The sequence below is a fragment of the Protopterus annectens genome, chromosome 16.part0, assembly GCF_019279795.1.
Source record: "Protopterus annectens isolate FY-2018-M chromosome 16.part0, PAN1.0, whole genome shotgun sequence".
In the NCBI taxonomy this organism is placed as follows: Eukaryota; Metazoa; Chordata; order Ceratodontiformes; family Protopteridae; genus Protopterus; species Protopterus annectens.
In genome coordinates this window covers 880,217,513-880,238,801 of record NC_056750.1, presented here as the reverse complement: position 1 = coordinate 880,238,801, position 21,289 = coordinate 880,217,513, and the positions used below count along the sequence as shown (strand labels likewise).

Here is a 21,289-nt window from a genome sequence, read left to right as displayed (position 1 = left end):
TCCAAAGTCTATCTACTGATAGACTTTTTCCGTCCACAAGAGGATGAGCTAGCTAATTAATATTGTCTATAGCAGCATTATAGATAGCTATTCTACACAAATAGTAGGCACAAAGCTGGATACTTTACATGAAAATATATTAAACTATGAGAAAAGACTTGCTGCAGTTAAAACCCGTAAATTGCACAGGGATTTTAATGATTTCCAGCATGGGAATGTATTCTCTTGGGTGAGGGAACACCCGCCCAAGAGCCAGACCAGACAGACAGCTCAGGGGATCCAATCAGCAACTCCACAGAGGCAACGCTATGACGACGTTAATTTGAATGAAGGAAAAGGTGACTCTCCAACTGAGTCTGAGCAAGCAATAAGCAATGAAGCAACTGCCAGCTTTGCTGGTGTTGTAAAAAACAATGTAAAGCCGTTTTTTGGTTCTAAAGTGCATATACTACAACCTGACAGGAGCGATGCTCCGGTAGTTAAACCCAAAGAAATGAGAAACATTCAGCTACCTTCTACCAGTTTATCCAATGACCTAGTGAACAACATGGATCGTTTTTTACTACAGGAACCCCTGCCAATAAGAGGACGGCCGACGTATCGCAGTCAGCGGAGACCACTGAGTGCAGAGGGACAGGACAGAAAGAGGTTGAGGAAAGTTTGATTTTTAACATTTCATCACACCCATTGACTGAAAACCAGGTGAGACTTTTAAATAAACGGCTCAGTTTTGTTCCAGCAAAGAAAGCTGATTTAACTGATGTAATAAAATACCTTAGACTTTTTGGCCGGACTTTAACACTTAAAACTTTGTTTGGCAACAGCCCTCATATGACAGCAATTTATTTAAAAAAATGAGTACGTTTATTCCACCATGTAATGCAGTTATTGAAACATTCCTTGACGTCTGTGACAGAGAACCAAGAGAGAAGTTGGATGTGAGAAAAAATTGTAGCTCTAACACTTTCTATAATTTGAGGAAAGATGAATATCATGCTATGATTGATTTAAAACACATGCATTCTATTGAAATAAGACTGGCAGATAAGGGAGGGGGAATAGTGGTGATGGATAAACAGCTATATGTTGAACAAATGTTACGATTATTAGATGATGACTCCACATATCAGAATATATCTAACAATGTTGTAAGAAGTGTTATTGATAAAGTATCTTTTTTGATGTGTGATTTGTTAATTACCGGTATGATTAATGAGGAACTGTTTGAATACTTTTCGGTCAGTAATCCCACTATACCAGAGATTTATGGCTTACCTAAGATACATAAGCATTTGTCAGTTCCACCCATGCATCCCATAGTCTCGGGTAAAGGATGGATTACTGAACCTCTATTTTTATTGAGAAGAATCTACATCCACTCTTATCTAATTGTGAGACTGTGCCAAGAGATTCTAAATTTTTTTTTTAAACTCTTAGGATGAAATGGATGAATATAGATACCAACCATTGTTGTTTCTTGGTAACAATGGATATAGAATCATTATTCACGGTGATTCCGAATGAATGGGAAATAGAGACCATAAGGGACCTACATCACAGTGTAGACTATAACAAGAACAAATGTGACCTCATTTGTGCTTTGTTTGATATAGTACTGACCAAATGTTTTCTTATTTCAACAACAGAAATACTTACAGAAGGTTGGTGTGGCTATGGGCACAGCTTGTGCGAATTGCTACACCAACCTTTCTGGGAACGCACACGTGTTAACCAATAGTACATATGGCAGGTATATCGAGTGGTATGTCAGGTTTGTGGATGACATTTTTTTGCTGTGGAATGGTACAGAGGTAGAGCTAAATGCATTTTTCAGTTACCTCAATAATACCACTCAATTTCTTAGATTTACCTCTCAATATTCCATGACTGAAATTGACTTTCTTGACGTCAAAGTAAGAAAAGATGAATTAAACCAGATTAGAACTGGTTTATTTAGGAACCATGTTAGAAAAAACACATTCCTACATAACACCAGTATGCACCCTAACCACACCAAGGTCAACATCATCAAAGGCCAAGTATACAGGATTATGAGACTGTTTAATGATGATGATGAACTACAAATAGCCCTGGACCAACTTAAATCTGAGTTTTTAAACAGGGGCTATGATACTAGAATTATAGATCGGTGCATTCTAGATGGTTGGAGCAATGGGGCGGGGGTAGATGTAGACCCTATTATGATATGCACACTACAACTCGAGCAAGCGGGCAAGTCAATGAGATACACACAGAAATTAGCCACTCACTAGTGTGTGAAAACATAAATACTACATGGGGTATTAACCAAACAGAAAATGAACCTGTACCACGCTATGACATAACAAAGGGTGGGTACTTTAGAAAACAATGGTAACACTGAGAACAATATTGGGGTACTCAATGAAATGAACTATAGTACAGTAATAACAGATAAGATGAAGAGGATTGTAATATATAGAATAAATGAGCATGTAGAATAAGACAGTAGAACACATGGACACATACACACAGTGGTGTTTACACCTACTTACACAATCAGTTTACACATCCTCGATTTATCCAGTCTGATCATAACATGCCTACTGCGCTTTCTGTTCCACATCTACAGTTTTACTTACAGCTTAAGAATAGACAAGACATACATACAGGTAAGAGACATAGACACCTGAAGGATAGGGGAGAACATACTTATAGGATTTTATAAACATTAATGATAAACTGAATTGCTATGACAAACTGTTTTAGGACAAACTATTATTTTTAAAATGAATTTTACAATATTTGTCTGAATAAATTCAACAGGTATTAATTTATCTTTTGAAGCTCAATGGATTGAGATTGATTCATGAAATTAATTTTAAATAATTTTGAAGCAAATGGTCACTTTTTTGTTTTTTTCTTAATTTTTTGAAACATTGATGAAATATTTACATTTCTATTTTTAAATTCTTTTTTTTTTTTTATATTTATTTTTACATTTTTTATTTTATTATTTTATTATTTCTATATATATATATATATATTATTATTTATTTTTATACATATATATTTATATAAAATATTTATATATAGCTATTTATATAGCTGGATTTATTTTATTTATATTTTATATATATTTATATTATTATATATATATTTTTGTATTGTATATATATATAAATTTTTTATATATATATATATATATATATATATATATATATATATATATATATTATATATATATATATATATATATATATATATATATATATATATATATATATATATATATATATATATATATATATATATTATATATATATATATTTTATTATTTTTATTTATTATTTTTTTTATAGTTACATATTTATGTATTAATATCTTAATTGTTTTTACTATACACTACTATTAATTATTTTCATATACTAATCAACTTAAACATTGTTATGTCCTTAATAAGTACAACTGTAATCATGGGTCATATTTGTGAGTATTTGGATGATTTATAAAATTTTGGGATTTTTAACTGTTTTCTGAAGAAGGTATTGTTGTTTGAAATTTTTTTTCTTTTTTTTTGTGTGTTTTTTTTCCCAGCTTTTGTGCTTTGTTTCTTTTCTTTTTGTTGATCTCTCCATTGTGTTTGGACTGCCTGTTTTTCCTCCCTCCTCTTCTCTGGAGTGTTTCCTCTGTTCTTCCTCCTCCAACCTCTTTTCAATGTGTGACTCAGTTACTTCTGGTGTACATCTTCATCAAGAGATCTTCAAAGTCTACATCAGTAGTAGAAGTGTTTTAATGAGGATAGAGTATGGACATCTGTGATTACGGTTCGCTGGTAGATGACATCTTCTATGTTTTAGCTAAATTTGGGATTTTTTTCTTGATTTTCTTAGGCCTTTTTGATAATCACCTAAGCTGACCTTTTTTTTTTCATTTTTCTCTTTTCAAGATTTTCATTTTTTTTTAAAGTTCCTTTGGTAGTGAGTAAATCAGTTTATTTCCTTTTCATTTTCAAGGTTTCAAAAAATTTTAACAATTTTTAAAATCTTTAAATCCTAAGATAACATTCAACTAATGTGTCTTAATAACTCATAGATGTTGCTCATAATCCTTAAACAATATTAAAAACGTTCATAATAACCATTCAATATTTTGCTCCATTCATCAATAAAATATCATCAGCCTGATAGACCAAGGTTGGTAGTTGCCGCTTTAGGGATAATGCACTGAATTCGTTATGACTAATATCTTTGAATTTAAACCTTTAATCGGTATGCTTTGAATAATTTGAGATGCCAGGCAACATACAGATGGAATATTGACACATAATGTTATGTATACTGAAGTTAGAAAGGGAAATAGTAATGTTATAAATGTTGACAACATTCTTAACAGCTTGTTAACTTATAAATAACGAAATGTATCGAAAGTAAAGTATAATCCAAAACAATGTAATTTTCCAATAACAAATATACATATAGATTAATTATCATTATATAACAATAAAAAAAAAAAAAATATAAAAAAATATGAAAATAAAATATATAAAAATGTATAAAAAATATTTATGGCTTTTGAAAGACAGAAAGTCAAAGAATAAAAAATCATCATCATCATCAAAAAAATCTAGAAAAATCTACAAATCAATCAAAACTAAGAATAAAAAGTACAAAATTAATTATATATCAATATAATAATAAATATAAATAAATAATATAAGTGGGTCTATAAGTTATAATCTTAAAAAATAAGTAAAACAAAAAAAAACAAACAAAAGGAAAAAAAAAGAAGAAAAATAAAAAAAAAAAAAAAAAAAACAAAAAAAAAAAAAAAACAAACCAAAGAAACAGAAAAAAAACTAAAAAAAGTTAAAAAAAGTAAAAAACAAAGTTAAAATGACAAAATCAAAAAAAAGTACTCAAATAAAAAATGAAAAACAAAGTCATGTATCAATTATCTCCTTAAAATCCATCACCAATACTTCTTCCGCCTTCCCTCTCAAACTACACCCTTTACACATAACTAAAACATCTCAATTTTTGCCTCAACCTAACAACTCTTTAACTTCACAACTCTTTACCCTTAACAAACTCTACTACACTCTACAGAACTTAAAAACCATTCATTTAAACCAACTACATAAATTTAAAATAAAATAAAAAAAAACATAAACAAACTAAAACCCTGTAGTCTTGCTATTGAATTTTTAAAACTTAAATTTTTAAAACTAATCCATCATCCATCTATTACCATATTATTTATCTAAACCTCTCCATCCAATCTCCAAACAATATGCATTCTTTCAAATAAATATCCCATCCCCTACGTCCTCTAAAACCATCACTCTAAAAAACACACCACAAACGCATTCCAATTGTCCCCCTGTCCCCCAAAATCTTAGAAATATTTGCCCATCAGCAACTACTTGACTATCTCCCAAACAATCTGTTATCCAACTCACTACACTGATTCTGACCAAAGAATAGTACTAATACAGCACTCAGTTTCACCAACACTGTAAACCTCCTCAAAAATGATGGTCAACTTGTTTCATTCATCTTCTTCGATATGTTAAAGATTTCAATACAGTATCCCACCAAATACTGCTCAACAAACTGGCAACCTATAATCTCAGTGAAATATCTCTGACTTGGTTTCATGGTAATCTTTCCAACAGGCGGCAGTCCACTAGATGGGATAATAAAACTGTCCCCCCTCCTACCCATCTCTGTGGGAGTCCCACAGGTCTCTATCCTTGGACCCCTCCTCTTTATCATATTTACTATTGAACTCAGTGCTTCCACGCAACTAGCCACTATCAGTCAATATACTGAGGACGCTTCTCTTATCTACTCTGCCTCCTCACCCAAAGAACAAATAAAGCACAAAAATCTCTCCAAGGTTTACAGAAATACCTCACCAACCATCAACTCATCCTCAACCCAAACAAAACTAAGCTTATGGTCTTCTGCAACAACAGAACTAAAAATAACCAAACCACTCTTACCATCTACTCCTCCAGTGATACAAAAATGGAACCAGTCAGTCAAACTAAACTTCTTGGTGTTACAACAAACGGTCTAAAATTCAACAAGCATATATCCATCACAATTAAAAAAGTTTACATCAGGCATTGTTCACTCTACAGAGCCAAACCTTTCCTAACTATGCCAGACTTTCTGCATCCCAGTCCCACCCGCTTTCCTCCCTTCTCTATTGCTCACAAATCTTCACCAAACTGTGCAAGACTAACTTAAAAAACCTTGAAAGATGCTATAACAAAATAGCCAAGTTTGCCATGAACCAGTCCTACAAATCCCACCACTGTACTGCACTCTGCCAACTCAATTGTCTTGAACTACCCAACCTTCTAACTCTCGACCAACTGACTATTGCACACAATATCATCCACAGACCTGATCAACACCCTGCTCTAAATTAAACTGACTATTGCACACAATATCATCCACAGACCTGATCAATGCCCTGCTTTAAATTAACTGAACCAAACACCAACTCCCGATGCCTGAGATAATCATACAAAACTACTCCTAAAAGTAAAAAAGTCCAAAAACTACTATGGCGACTGTCTCTTTAATAAAATATCAAAATCGTGAAACCTATTGCCTCATCAAATACTCAATAATCCCGACAATCGCAAATTGAAACTACTCCTGAACAAACACCTTACTAACAACTGGCTATGCTCCTACACCCATCCAGGGTAACCCCCTCTGATCTAACAGACTTCCTCATTAATTGTGCTTAAGTTCTATTCGTATATTTCTCCACTGTAGTGTGAAATCTTACATTACATTGTATTCAGAGAAAAGGATATCATTAGCTTCTACACAAATCACTTGCCTGTTTTACAAATGTACTCAGAAATTGTAATTACCTCTGTTTATGCATGCAACTTGTTTATCTTTGTTATCGTTATCAAGAAAAAAAGGGGGAAAAAGAACTCCAAAAGCAACCAAACAACCAAACCAGGAGTTTAGAAAAAACAGTCGGCAACCACAAAGTAGTAATCCAACAAGATTTTATTAACGCTGACAAATCACACAATACGTTTTCGTCCTCAGACTTCATCAGATAACACAATCCCCAAAAATGCACATGCTTATATAACTCCTCACATTAAGTAATTAACTAATTAACCAATAAAAACTTTTGCATCAATTAATGGAATAGATATATATGTAGGGACAAACAGACGATTTAAAAACATAATGTATTTAATAAGTGTTTAACAATAAATATCAAATAAATAAATACACACACACATATATATATATATAAAATATTTAATAAATATATAATATATAAAAATGTATTTATAAAAATTTGCCTTTTAATACGAATAAAAAAATATGTAAAAGGTCTAAAAACTTGTGCAATGCTACCATCTAGTGGCTAATAACAGGAAAAACCTTTATAATTTAGCTGCTCTTAGTTTTAATAATGGTGCAAGTGAAATACTTTCATTCAGACCAGGGTGCCTTCCTGCATCCAAAAATACCTGAAAACAAAATCACGGATAGACTGAAACGTTTAATAAAGCAAACAAATAGCGTAGTATACAAAAAAATTCCAGTAAGCGCTTTCGTTTAGCTCCTGCCAAACTTTCTCCAACTGATCTAATACATCACTTCCTGTGTATTAAATAAACAATCCACTAATGTAATTAATGAATTAAACAGTTAATATAATTAAAAAATTCAAATGCTTAAAAGAACAGCACCAGTATAATAAACAAAGTTCCCATTCAACACTAGTTAGCACGTAAACAGGTTAAATGTGACATTTCAAGTATCAAAAGTGACAAACGCAAACATAAAAAATCTGGAAAGAATGAAGCCTGTAAAACTTAATGTGTGAACTATTTCATGAGCGATCTTAATAATAACCGAGCTTATGTATAAAGGATGGCAATAAAGTATGAACTTTGTGACAATGTACTCGATATATCCAAAACCAGTAAAATTACATTTACAAAAGACGGACAATATGTATGTATATGTGGGATAATAAAAGAATGCACTTAATCTCATACATTCAATAATATAAGTATGTGTATATAGAGGAACCTCACAGATGTAAAATACATATTAAAAATATGTTCATATGAAAAACCTAAAAGTTACTATAGGACATATGTGTATGTCTAAAAATATAAATATGAATATGTAATGTGAATATTAAAACAAATATAAATAAATACATGTATATAATTAAATATATCAATAAATATAAATAATATAAATGTAAATATAAATATAAATTTGAATATGTATTTATAATATATAAAATTAAATATATGATTAAATATATGGAATGTGTGTGATCATGAAGTATATATAATATAACGTATATAAGTAATAAATAGTGAGTAAATGTAATAATTAATTAATTAATAAATATTAATCAATAAATATTTAACTTAACAAAACAATGGATAAAATTTATCTCATGAATATTTTTTATAATTAATATATAATTATTATAAAAAATTTAAAAATTGGAAATTAAAAAATGTTCAAATAAGATGGAAAATGTAAAATGTTCCTAATCATCTCTCTAGTGATTTTAATTATAAAAGACTACTTCTAGAGGTAGTATTATTCATCCCTGGCCAATTATTGGCATTAAGTCTCAGTTGCCATTCTAATTCAAGTTTTTCCAAGAACGGTTGCCATGCACCCCCTCTAACATCCATTTTTATAACATCTAAAACAACAAACTTAAAAGAATGTGAAGGGAATGCATTAATATGTTTTGCCAGAGCATTCAATTCATTACCATCACGTATTGCTCTTATATGTTCACCAATACATTCTTTAAGTTTCCTTTCTGTTTTACCAATGTAGAACATAGTGCAACTAGTACATAAAGCACAATAAACAACTTTTTCAGTAATGCAGGATGCCCTGTCCCTTAAACAAACTCTATACTTATTGATTATAATTTTATTTCAAAAACATAAGAACAATATTTACATCTACCACATCTAGTAGTTTTTCCAAATTTCTTATTTTGCTTACGTTCAAAACACTTTTAAATTCATACCTTTTTTATATACTATAGATGGACTGCAATCAAATAATTGATGAAATGATGGATCGTTTATAATGAACTGCCAATTTTTGTTAAGAATATCTCTTATGAAATTACTGTCGAGATTATATGTGGTAATAAAACTTTTAGAAAATTTTTTTGTATTAAAGTTATTATTATTATTACTTTCAAAAACAGGTGAAATATACGACACATCTTGGGTAAAAAATGAGACAGTACTCTCATTAGATTAATTTGCAATATTTGTGCTGTCCAATAAATGTAAGACAACTAGGTTGTCATAATGTAATAGTGGTTTGAAATATAAATTTTTATGTTTAGATATTACTTCTAACATCACATTATTAATCAACTTTTCGGGGTATCCCCTATTTTTAAACATATCAAATAAATTTGAACACTCTATTAAAAAATCATCCCATTTACTCACCATTCTGGCAGCTTTTACAAACTGACCTTTAAGGACTGTTCTTTTTTGAGTAAACGGGTGACAACTATCAAAGTGTAAAAAACTATTACTATATGTTTTTTTACGAAATATTTTGGATGTAAAATTTTGGTTATTGACATCCTTTCCTAGCAACACATCCAAGTAAGCTATAGAATTATTATTGAATGTGACAGTAAATTTTAGAAAGGAAGTAGTTGAATTGATATACACTAAAAATTCATCCATTTTATCTTCACTTCCACTCCAAAGTATAAATATATCATCCAAAAATCATAAATATGTTTTACAGTAGTTAAAAAATACAGAATTAAAAATGTATTCTTTCTCCCACATATACATAAACTATATTAGCATAGAGGCCTCCGCATGGAGACCCCATAGCTACACCATCCTTTTGTAAATAAATATTATTGTTAAAAATTATAAAATTATTTTTTAAAATAATGTCCAACAACTGATCGTATAAATTTATTTTGGTTTGAGCCAGACCTTTCTCATTCAAGTAAGTGTTAAACCATTCTATACCAATATCATGTGGAATAGTAGAGTACAAGTCCTTAACGTCAATTGTAATAAAAATGTCATTGTCATTATATTTCACAGATCTCATGGTAGACAAAAAATGCCATGAGTCTTTCAATAAATGTTTTTCTGAATAAATGTAATTTTTTAAATTATTGTCAATGAATTTCGCTATCGGATTTGTAATAGACCCCTATGCATCCACTGTAGGTCTGAAAGGGGGTTTATTAACATTCTTATGAATTTTAGGGACTCCGAAAATAGTCGGGGTCCTAGGATAACTAATATTCATATAATTAAATTCATCGATATTTATATCACCATCAATGAATAGGTCGTATAGGATACCTTTAATCCGCCTGCATGCCCCATTCATTTCATTAGTGGAACTAAATTGATATGTAGAACTTTTTAAAATAAGGCCAGGGATGAATAATACTACCTCTATAAGTAATGTTTTAAAATTAAAATCACTAGAGAGATGATTAGGAACATTTTACATTTTCCACCTTATTTTTTATTTGAACATTTTTTAATTTCCAATTTTTAATTTTTTATAATAATTATATATTAATTCTAAGAAATGTTCATGAGATAAATTTTATCCATTGTTTTGTTAAGTTAAATATTTATTGATTAATATTTTATTAATATTTATTAATTAATTAATTATATTTACTCACTATTTATTACTTATATACATTATATTATATATACTTCATGATTATACACATTCCGTATATTTAATCATATATTTAATTTTATATATTATAAATACATATTCAAATTTATATTTATATTTACATTTATATTATTTATATTTATTGATATATTTAATTATATACATGTATTTATTTATATTTGTTTTAATATTCACATTACATATTCATATTTACATTTTTAGACATACACATATGTCCTATAGTAACTTTTAGGTTTTTCATATGTACATATTTTTAACATGTATTTTACATCTGTGAGGTTCCTCTATATACACATACTTATATTACTGAATATACGAGATTAAGTGCATTCTTTTATTATCCCACATATACATACATAATGTCCGTCTTTTGTAAATGTAATTTTACTGGTTTTGGATATATCGAGTACATTGTCACAAAGTTCATACTTTATTGCCATCATTTATACACAAGCTCGGTTACTATTAACATCGCTCGTGAAATAGTTCACACATTATTTAAGTTTTACAGACTTTATTCTTTCCAGATTTTTTATGTTTGCGTTTGTCACTTTTGATACTTGAAATTTCACATTTAACCTGTTTACGTGCTAACTAGTGTTGAATGGGTACTTCGTTTATTATACTGGTGCAGTTCTTTTAAGCATTTGAATTTTTTAATTATATTAATTGTTTAATTCATTAATTACGTTAGTGGATTGTTTATTTAATACACAGGAAGTAATGTATTAGATCAGTTGGAGAAAGTTTGGCAGGAGCTAAACGAAAGCGCTTACTGGAATTTTTTTGTATACTACGCTATTTGTTTGCTTTAGTAAACGTTTCAGTCTATCCGTGATTTTGTTTTCTGGTTGGATTGTTTGTTCTTGGCTCTTCTCCAAAAATACCTGCCAATATAGCTCCCTATATTCAAGACGGGTTTCCCACAAACCCCCTTTAATATCTTTGGGAACAACTTCCAGTACGAAAGACAAAAAAGTTGCTTTGGCACATTCCTGTGTGTGTTTATACAGGACATTCTTATCATTATTTTTGCTTACATCATAAAAATGTTCATAAATCCGCCTTTTTAGGCGTCTTTCAGTCTTCCCTATATAAAAGGCACAACATGCCTCACAGGATACCAAATAAACCAAACCACTGGAGTTGCAATTACTATGACAGGTACTATGAACATATTTAATCCTACTTTTGATACACACCTTATCAGTATTAGTTACATGTATACACTGTGCACATGCCCCATATTTGTAGGTACCCGGCCTCCTAGCTTTCTGAACAGATTTCCTTTTTTCCATTAATTCCTTTAAATTAATTCCTTTTGAAAAACAATATTTAAAGGCTTATGTTGCATGTCCTTTAAATCAGTGAGGGAGGTAAACCTGTCCCATTCCTTTTTAACCAACTCTATGACCCGAAGGGAATCACTATTATATTCTTTATCGTTATATTATTGTCTACTACTTGTGGAGTTTTTCTCCCTAGGTCTCTGCTGAAAAAAGGTACCTGGCCCAGTTGGACACTATCCAGTTGTTAAATGTAAATAAATAAATTCTTTGAAATCTCATCAGTGCTTCTTATACATACATTTTGAATATACTTTGTAGTGTCTTACAGACTAATTGTCAGAGATGTAATCTTCATGTTGCTGCTAGCCAAACAAATGTCTAACATTTCTATCTGTATTTGAGCATAGCATGTTTGACCATCTGTTAGAGCTTTTCTCATATATGCTACTGTTCCATCGTTCTATAACAGTACTTCTCTAACGCTTTGTTTATTAGCATCCATTTGAAGCGGAACTGATGTGACACATCATAAAACGTCAAAACAGGTGCTGCAGTCACTAGATTTTTTGCTTTTTAAAGCTTCTCTTATGTTATTGCGACCAGAATGAAGTAAAACAATTCTCTAGCAGCTTTCTGGGTGACACTTGTATAACAGTTGTGGGATACACTTGGAAATATACCGCACCACGTCTAGGAAATACATAAGCAGTGACCTATCCTCAAATTTCTGCAGGTTTACTATCTCATTGAATTTACTAGAGTCTGATTTAAAACCTTCAGAAGTGAAAACATTTCAGTGGGATTAAAAAGTGTACTTGCAATTCTGACATTTATTTTTATTAGTTTTCAGTCCTTTTAGCCTCACTGTATTCAGCAGCTTCATAAATCAATAATTCATTTTCATGTTTTTGTAGCTCCCCAAAGTAGAAGATCATCCATTATACTAACTTACAGTAACCACTCTCTCAAGGTGACCAAGTGACCAATCGTCCTGGTTTGGAAGTCTCTGTCCCAGAATCCCAAACATTGTCTCCAGGAGGTAAAATGTCATGGTTTACACCATTTAGTCTGAATGGTCCTGGCATACTGTAAAACATACGTTTTTTTGTTTTTAAGGGTGTTCTTTAAAAACAGTCCAGTCACACACACCTGTCGTGTCATGTCTGTGCGTGCACTGTTGGACAGACGTCTTGTTCTTCTTTTCTGCCAGCATGCAATTTTAAAGACAAGAAGATGTTCTGTTTTTGTGTTGCTGTCTGCATCTCTGTAGAGGTAAGCTTACAAGCATAAATACCTCTCAACTGTACAGACGTTCGCAGACTGTGCAGATTTTGGCCTCACAGTTTTGGTCCAAAGTGTGTTCCACATGTAGGACACACGGATTAGTGTAAAGCTGTAGGCCTATAAATAGGCTAAAGCTTAAGTGTCCCAATTTAGGTCCTTTTCTAGTCCTTCAGTCATTCCCACTACTATTCTTTTAAATACTACGTTTGTGGGCAGTATCTCAAAATTCAGCTAGTCTTAGAAATATGGGTCTATTTTGAGAGGTAATGTATGCACAAAACTTCAAGCTAGCTTCATCTCCCTAATTTTATTTATTTACTTATTTATACTTTATTTACTGGGTTAGTCACTAAGCTTGTAGCCTCTTGGGGAGACCCTGGGTGGGATTTATACTACTAGGCGAAATTTGGCCAGAGCATTGGGGAACTGCCTCTTCTCTTTTCAGTAGGTACCTTTGGATCTTCTACATTCACCTGAGCTATCACCAACTCCAGCAGATGGGGACCTTGGGAGTCTCTATCACATTCTCGAACTTTTAAAAGTTCAAACACCATATGTTCGATACATTTTTGAACTTTTAAAGTTCAAACATATGGTAACAAAAACCCCACAAAAACTTACCTGAAGGTTGTAAGCAAGGGGGCAAGCCCCCCCTGCACCCCCCACAACCCCCACTACTTAAATACCAACTCCAAGATCGCACTACATTGCAGGAAAGGGAAAGTTTCCCTTACAGAGATCTCCGTTGACCATATGACGTTCGAACTTGTAAAAGTTCAACAACGTGAATGTGATCTGGACCTTGGTATAATGGCGCAATCAGAGGATGTCACACTATGGAGGTTTGATACTCACTTCCAGCCACTGTCTGCATGGAGTCTGCATTTTTATCCTGTTTCTTTCTGGGGTTTCTTCTACCTCCTATAAAACATGCCGAGTGCTTCTACCTTCAAGCTCACCCAAGAATGGAGTTGTGGGCAGCAGAAGGACAGAGTCTAGATGGTACCTACAGAGGAAGACTTGTATAAACCAGCTACTTTGGGTATCAACTGTAGTTTGCAGTATCCTCTAGAAAAGAGAACATGGATCACAGAGTGTTCCGTGTCAGGGCTAGCCTCCTCTAGAAAAGAGAACATGGATCACAGACTGTTGCATGTCAGGGCTAGCCTCCTCTAGAAAAGAGAACATGGATCACAGACTGTTGCATGTCAGGGCTAGCCATTTGATGATGTAAAAATTGTTTCTATATGATTTGGTTGTGTGTTGACTAAAGTCACCAAATATTGGCATGGGAATTTGCCAGTGATACACTTTTTGTGGATTTGAAATTTAGGTCCTTCATCTACCACACTTCAACAATATTTTATCTTCTGAATCCAACCTACAGTTGTTATTAAAATTGACAAAATCTGATACCAATATACAAGTTAGATGCAAGATTTCACTGATGATTAAGAATCTTGACTAAAGAGGCCACCAAATAAGTAGAAAAGAACACCAGAAAGTTAACAATCTAAAAACTACCAAATCAATAAAGTCAGATCCAGTCAGAATTTAAAAAGTGAATAAAGGCAATTCAAAATTATGCAAATTGCTTTATATAATTTAGGATGCTTACAAGTTATTACCTAAAATGTTTTTTACATGCCATCTATAAACACACTATTCCATTTTATATAAAAATAAAAAAAGAAACATGCAAAAGCAGAAATGAAAAGCACTTACTGTTAAGAAACGAATTGTCTCCCACTTTCTAGTCCTTGAACAGTCGTCCGACTCTGCCTTATGAGCGGGAAGATATCTTTTAAGGTGTTCAGCATTTGCTGCCATCTCTTCCAGAGGCTCTGTTACTTCTTTCTTGACCTCCAAGTTGTCATCAGGCACTGCCACATGGGTAGTCATAACGGAATTTTTAACACATTTAAGGTTTTCTTCTATCAGTTTCTGATCTGCTGTTGCTTCTTTCTTCAGCTGATGGATTCGTTTTTCTTCCTTGTTGTGTCAAAATGTGCGCATTTTTCTATAATGTTGTGTAATGTATTGTTCCAAACTATGAGTGCCTTGCTGGAAAACAATAAATATAGAAAGAATCAATTGAAGTAGCTGTACATTATAATGTTACTTTTGTCTATGCATCTTTTATCACATAACAAAATTAGTGAATCGCGGCCCACTAACACTGGGACAGGCCAACTGTCTGCAAACATGGTGACCTGGGATCAAGCTTCAAGTCCATGACATGGAGAGGGGATCAACCACCTAGGATGCTACCTTTCTTCAACGAGGAAATGGAACCCATAGTACTAAGATGACCCCTAGCATACAGCAACGGGCATTGCAATGTGCTGGATGCACAGTCAGGTATGTGAAACTGGGAAGGGAGGAAGAAAATGGGAGATGGGGAAAAGACAGGTCACTGACTCCTTGCTGGGTTTGTTCATATGCAGACCAACCTCTACTACAGATGGAAGATTACAAAATTTCCAATGATGCTTTTGATAAGACACCATACTCTTAGGGGAAGATGCCAGCCCAAAGGCACAACCTGGACTTATTTCTACTAGAAATATCAGTAAATCAGAGGTTAGGTGAATCCACAACACCCAAGCCCCAACCTGGGTCAGAGCAGACAGGAAGACCACATCAATCATGGTTTGATGTTATACAGAACTGCCTTTCAAATAAAGGGAATAAATGAAGCCAATTACAAAGCATGCTTTTACAATCAGACAATCAGTACTTCTAAGCACTAAAACAGTTGTGTTTCACCTCATTCACAGCATGCTGAATGAATTTGTAATACAACAGTAATGATTAGTTTTGTACTAGACCAGTGTCTTGTATATGTCTGAGATACAGGAACATAACTGTGATTTAGCATGACTTATGTGGGCCTGTGATGCTGGAAAACACATCTGGGATACAGAATGGGTCATGACTGCCTAAGGAGAGAGAGACCAGATGGGAGATGCAGAATGGCTCATGTTGGAATGTGATGTCCAATAACAGCTTTGCAACACAGAATTATACCAGTCATCCTGTAGGACGAGGTAATACATCTTTGATACAGAATTGCCTGTGTTAGTCAATGGGATGGATACAGAATTGGCCTGAGTGAGACTACGGAGTTGGAGAATATTTTTCAAAATGAATTATTAGGTAATGAATACAGACAATAACTCAGCAGAGTCTAAGATGTTGGACAGCAGACCTATGAGTGTGGGCATATGGTATCCGAGAACAGATGTGAGGTACACAACGTTACATGTCACACTATGGGATCAGGGATCACTGGTACAATTAAAAATGGCTTATGTGATCTTTTAGGATTAGGGAATAGATTTTTTACTACCAGTCAGCTTGTCTGGGTCTATGAAGTTGAAAAACTGATCAGCACTGAACTCATAGGTCTGTAGGGATGGGAAATACTGCTAAAAGTAAAAGCAATAGATAAAGCTTGATCCATAATCTACCTGTAGATGTTTAAACATTTTTTACTTGGCGATTATTTTGTAATTATATTTTATTTTAGGTCCTTCTAGTCAAATTTCATGACAGTACATTTACCCTCATTAAAAGGTAAGATTACTATTACTGTATTGGATACGCAGCTTTTGTACACCACACTGGAGAATTTCAGTATCATTTACTGATGTAATAATGTTAATACAGTTTTCAATAATCAGCATATGTGGCTATCCAGATACCCTTCATTTATTTCCGAGAATTATAAATGAACTGGCCCTGGTGCAGAGCTCTGTGAAATGCTACTAGTAAAGGTTATCAGGCTGGAGAGGTAACACCAGCCCTATTATGACTTGTTGCATACAATTTTTAACTAGTGTTTTAACCACTGAATCACATATAAACTAACATTTATTGCCTTTAATTTGTCTGCCTTAAGTAGAATCACGCTGGATGCTTTAGTGAGGTCAGAATAAGCAGCTTGCACTGACAGTCCTATAAGGCAAGAGCTGCTGTAACATATTTAAAAGAACATGATGAGATTTAAAAGGGCAAAAGCTCCCCCCTTAACAAACCTCAACTGTTCTATTAACTAAAATAATTACAACCTTCACCATGAAATGGATAAGCACCATTACGGCTTTCTACATGATTCTATGGAAAATCTATTATTTGACAAATGATTTGTCTTGGAATACAGTGTCGCTAATCCCAGCTCCCTGAATTTACAACACTCAGAAAGCTTTAGTACACATTTTGACTGGGTGCCACTGACCTCAGGCTGGGTCAAGACCCTGAGAGTTACAGCATCATCACGGAGTCATATTCTGCTGTCAACATCATCCTGCTCTGCTAAAGCACAAGACATCATTGTTTCTGGTGCTGACACTTTGAAGAAATACGTCACGACTTTGTTAAAGTGACCTGCTACAGTTACAATGATTTTTTCCATAAAGGTATGATGCAGACACTTACCATGCAGTGTCTGTAGAGTTTCTGATGCACATAATGTTCATGAAGTACCCAGTAATGAAATGTGACAGTTACATGTACATAGGTATCATGCCAAGCACATACATCAGACATGTGACAGTTACATGTACATAGGTATCATGCTAAGTACCTATATCAGCCATGTGAGAGTTATATGTACACAAGTATTGCCAAGTACATATCAGTAGAATTTAAAGACAGCTACACACTAACCTTCCACAGTGTTTGACTGTAGTTGTTATAGTGGTCTGAAAGCACTGTTGTCAACACCAGCTCAGAAGTTTTCTGCAGAAACTTCATCTGCATCAAATTCATCACCCCTTATTGACAAAGTACTCCTCATCTGATGTTAACTGGTATGTGGAAGGGCTACCACCAGTGCTGCTAATGGGCAGTTGTATTCTGCCCAACTTTTGCCCTACCGTGGCTCACCATGTCATTAGCTTTCTTCCTACACTGTGCCAAGGTGCATTTCTTTCCTGCTACAGCATATATGTAAACCAGAGTTTGAATCCACTCCTTAGTTTCTGCTACTTGTTCTGGCTTCCCTTTTTCCAAAATGATGACTTCCATACATCCTAACAGCATTCATGAGGATGTGATTTGCCTCAGGACTGAAGTTATCCCAAATGTGTCTACATCCCTGCTGCTGCAACATTTTCTAGCCTGCACATACATGCTGGGCAACCATCATACTTTCTTCATATACATACGACTTCAAGCAAGTCTGGGTCATGCATTTCACTGCATAAGTAAAAAAAAGTAACACAAGCAAAGAAACTAACTCTGTCATTAACTCTGTCGTCTAGGTTACTGTCTCTGGAATGCATTCCTCTGCTACAGTACCTGTGAGATGGAGCACAGTAAAATGTATGCCTAGAACGGTTTGCTTTCAGGGTGTGATACACTGATTATCAATTCATCTGCCTGCCATTCCTATGACTAATATTATGCATACAGGTGCTCAGTTTTGGTTTAGATGCCCATTACCTTATCCAGTGCCTGGAAAATAAAGTTAAAAACAAAAGAACTTATGTTTTACAAGACAAGTAACTTCTTTTGTTCTACTAGAAATCTGGTAAATATCCATTTCAGAAAAAAAGAGCTGTTGGGCAGAATAGTTTTGTGAGAAACCAAAGATTTTATATCGCTGTGCCATCTGGAACTAACAAAGGCAACTCATGTAATTCAGCAAAATGACAGCTTAAGTCCCTTGGTCACCTGGAGTAGAAGGTTCCAGTTTTTGCACAACTACATACTTTAAAAAAATGGACAGAGATTTCTATATATTTATGTCTTGGAAGCAAACTAAAAGGGGTACATGCAAGAATTATGGTCGATGTCAATTATGCATTTTGTTCCAAAGACATCCAAGATGCTTCTATCAACAAAGAGAGAACTTCTAAAAGTGTTAAAAAGGTGGTCAGAAAATGACAACCTTATGTTTCATGAGAATTTTTTTTCTCATTCCTGAGCACAGAGGGCAGTGGAGACAACTCTCGTATTTCTTCAGCTATGAAAAGCATCTCACATCATAAAAGTTCAGAAAGCTGACATTCCAACTTCACTCATCTGACACAAAACAGTCCCAGATAATGACTTCAGATTTCAAGGATGCATATTGGCATGTCCAAAGTTTCATACGTCTTAAGAGAATTTTACAGTTTAGATTAGGAACATTATTTTTTCACTTCGCCTTTTCAGAGTAGCTGTTGCTCAAGGAGCTTTTCTCCCCCCAGATGCTCAGCCATGCTCTCATGCTGCAGTCAATTCATATCTGCCCTTTTCAGAGTAGCTGTTGCTCAAGGAGTTTTTCTCCCCCCAGATGCTCAGCCATGCTCTCATGCTGCAGTCGATTCATATCTACCCTTTTCGGAGTAGCTGTTGCTCAAGGAGTTTTTCTCCCCCCAGATGCTCAGCCACGCTCTCATGCTGCAGTCGTTTCCTATCTACCCTTTTTGGAGTAGCTGTTGCTCAAGGAGTTTTTCCTCCCCCAGATGCTCAGCCATGCTCTCATGCTGCAGTCGATTCCTATCTACCCTTTTCGGAGTAGCTGTTGCTTAAGGAGCTTTTCTCCCCCCAGATGCTCAGCCATGCTCTCATGCTGCAGACAATTCATATCTGCCCTTTTCGGCGTAGCTGTTGCTCAAGGAGCTTTTCTCCCCCCAGATGCTCAGCCATGCTCTCACGCTGCAGTCGATTCATATCTACCCTTATTAGTGATTGTTTAGATTGCACTCATTCAAGAGAGCAAGTATGGAAGGATTTCATGCATAGAATTATAATTTTTGGATTCATTAGGATTTACAAATAACAGGGAAGTCAGATCTAAGCCTTTTAAAAAAGGAAATGCTATTGGACACTCTTCAAGAACAAACTTTTGGACTCAGAATACATGCAATTAGCAATATACTTAACTTCTTGTCTATCCTACAGTGTTTTTCTGCATCCTAGGTCACGTGGGACCAGTATCATGTTGGTTCAGAATACCAGCTTACACATGAAGAGAATCCATCAGTACTGGAGGGATCTTTTAGATCAGCTGGCTCGCTTAGAATCTTGGCCAGAGCAGGGGCTTTGGTCTCATTCCTGGTTAAATTAAATATTTGTAAATCGCATATAGGATCATTATGAAGTTATGGGACTTCAGTTTACCTCTTAACTAAATGACCACTGTTTATCTGCTGGGGGGGGGGGGCAGAAGGAAACAAAGAAGGGGATATGCCATATTGCAAAAAGAAAAAATGGCTTATAGACCACCTGTTTCACACTTCAAGAGAAAATGGTGCTATTATAAAATATAAACATGGATCTGGCTCTGTGGTGTAGAGGGATGAAACCCTGACTATACCCTAGACTGCCCAAGATCAATTAACAATTTGCTCAATGGATGGGCAAGATAGGGGAAGTGGGATTGTGGGGCAGATACAAGCTCTCATCTTGAGTTGAGAGAGGTGATCCAATTTACTGCAGAGCCAGCACCAACTGAAGAGAAAGATGAATGGTATACAGAACATAGTTCCAGATATACGTGCTTGGCACTACCATATCACATTTGCAGGTTAGTTTTCATACATCATGTGCAGAAATGTACACACCTGCAGGTGAAGGAATTGCAGATCCTTGTATCTGCAAGTGTGCATATCAGCTGTGGAAGGAGGTGTTGGGATTAAAAAGAAGAAATTTCCTGATGGCTGCCTGGATGATGGTTCACTGTTCAACTGTCACCCCACAAGAGAACAAATAGGTCAGCTGATCATGGGAGAGTTGAAGGATGCCAGGCAATAAAGGATTAAAAGGTACAGAAAAAAAAAAACTAGATAACATGAGCAACAAGTCTATTAGATGACTAGAACCTACTTCTAAAGTCCCTAGATATCCACCTTCCTGTGCAGTGAATGATGGTCTACTTATCCCTTTAAGTTTTAGCATGCTACTAGATTCCTAGTGGCAGAGTAAAGATGATGAATATGCGGAAATCTTCATAAAACTTGAATTAAGTATTTAAATCTATAGTTGGCCTAA

General features: G+C 34.1%; 1 protein-coding gene across 1 annotated transcript in view; it reads right to left on the bottom strand.

The window, feature by feature from the left end:
* Positions 1 to 21,289, bottom strand: part of LOC122790679 — an 800,254-nt gene that overhangs the window by 764,236 nt on the left and 14,729 nt on the right. The window contains exon 2 of the mRNA XM_044058202.1: positions 15,032 to 15,370. Within this exon, the coding sequence (XP_043914137.1) occupies positions 15,032 to 15,208 (177 nt within the window). The 5' untranslated portion in view covers positions 15,209 to 15,370. The remainder of the gene's footprint in view (positions 1 to 15,031; positions 15,371 to 21,289) is intronic.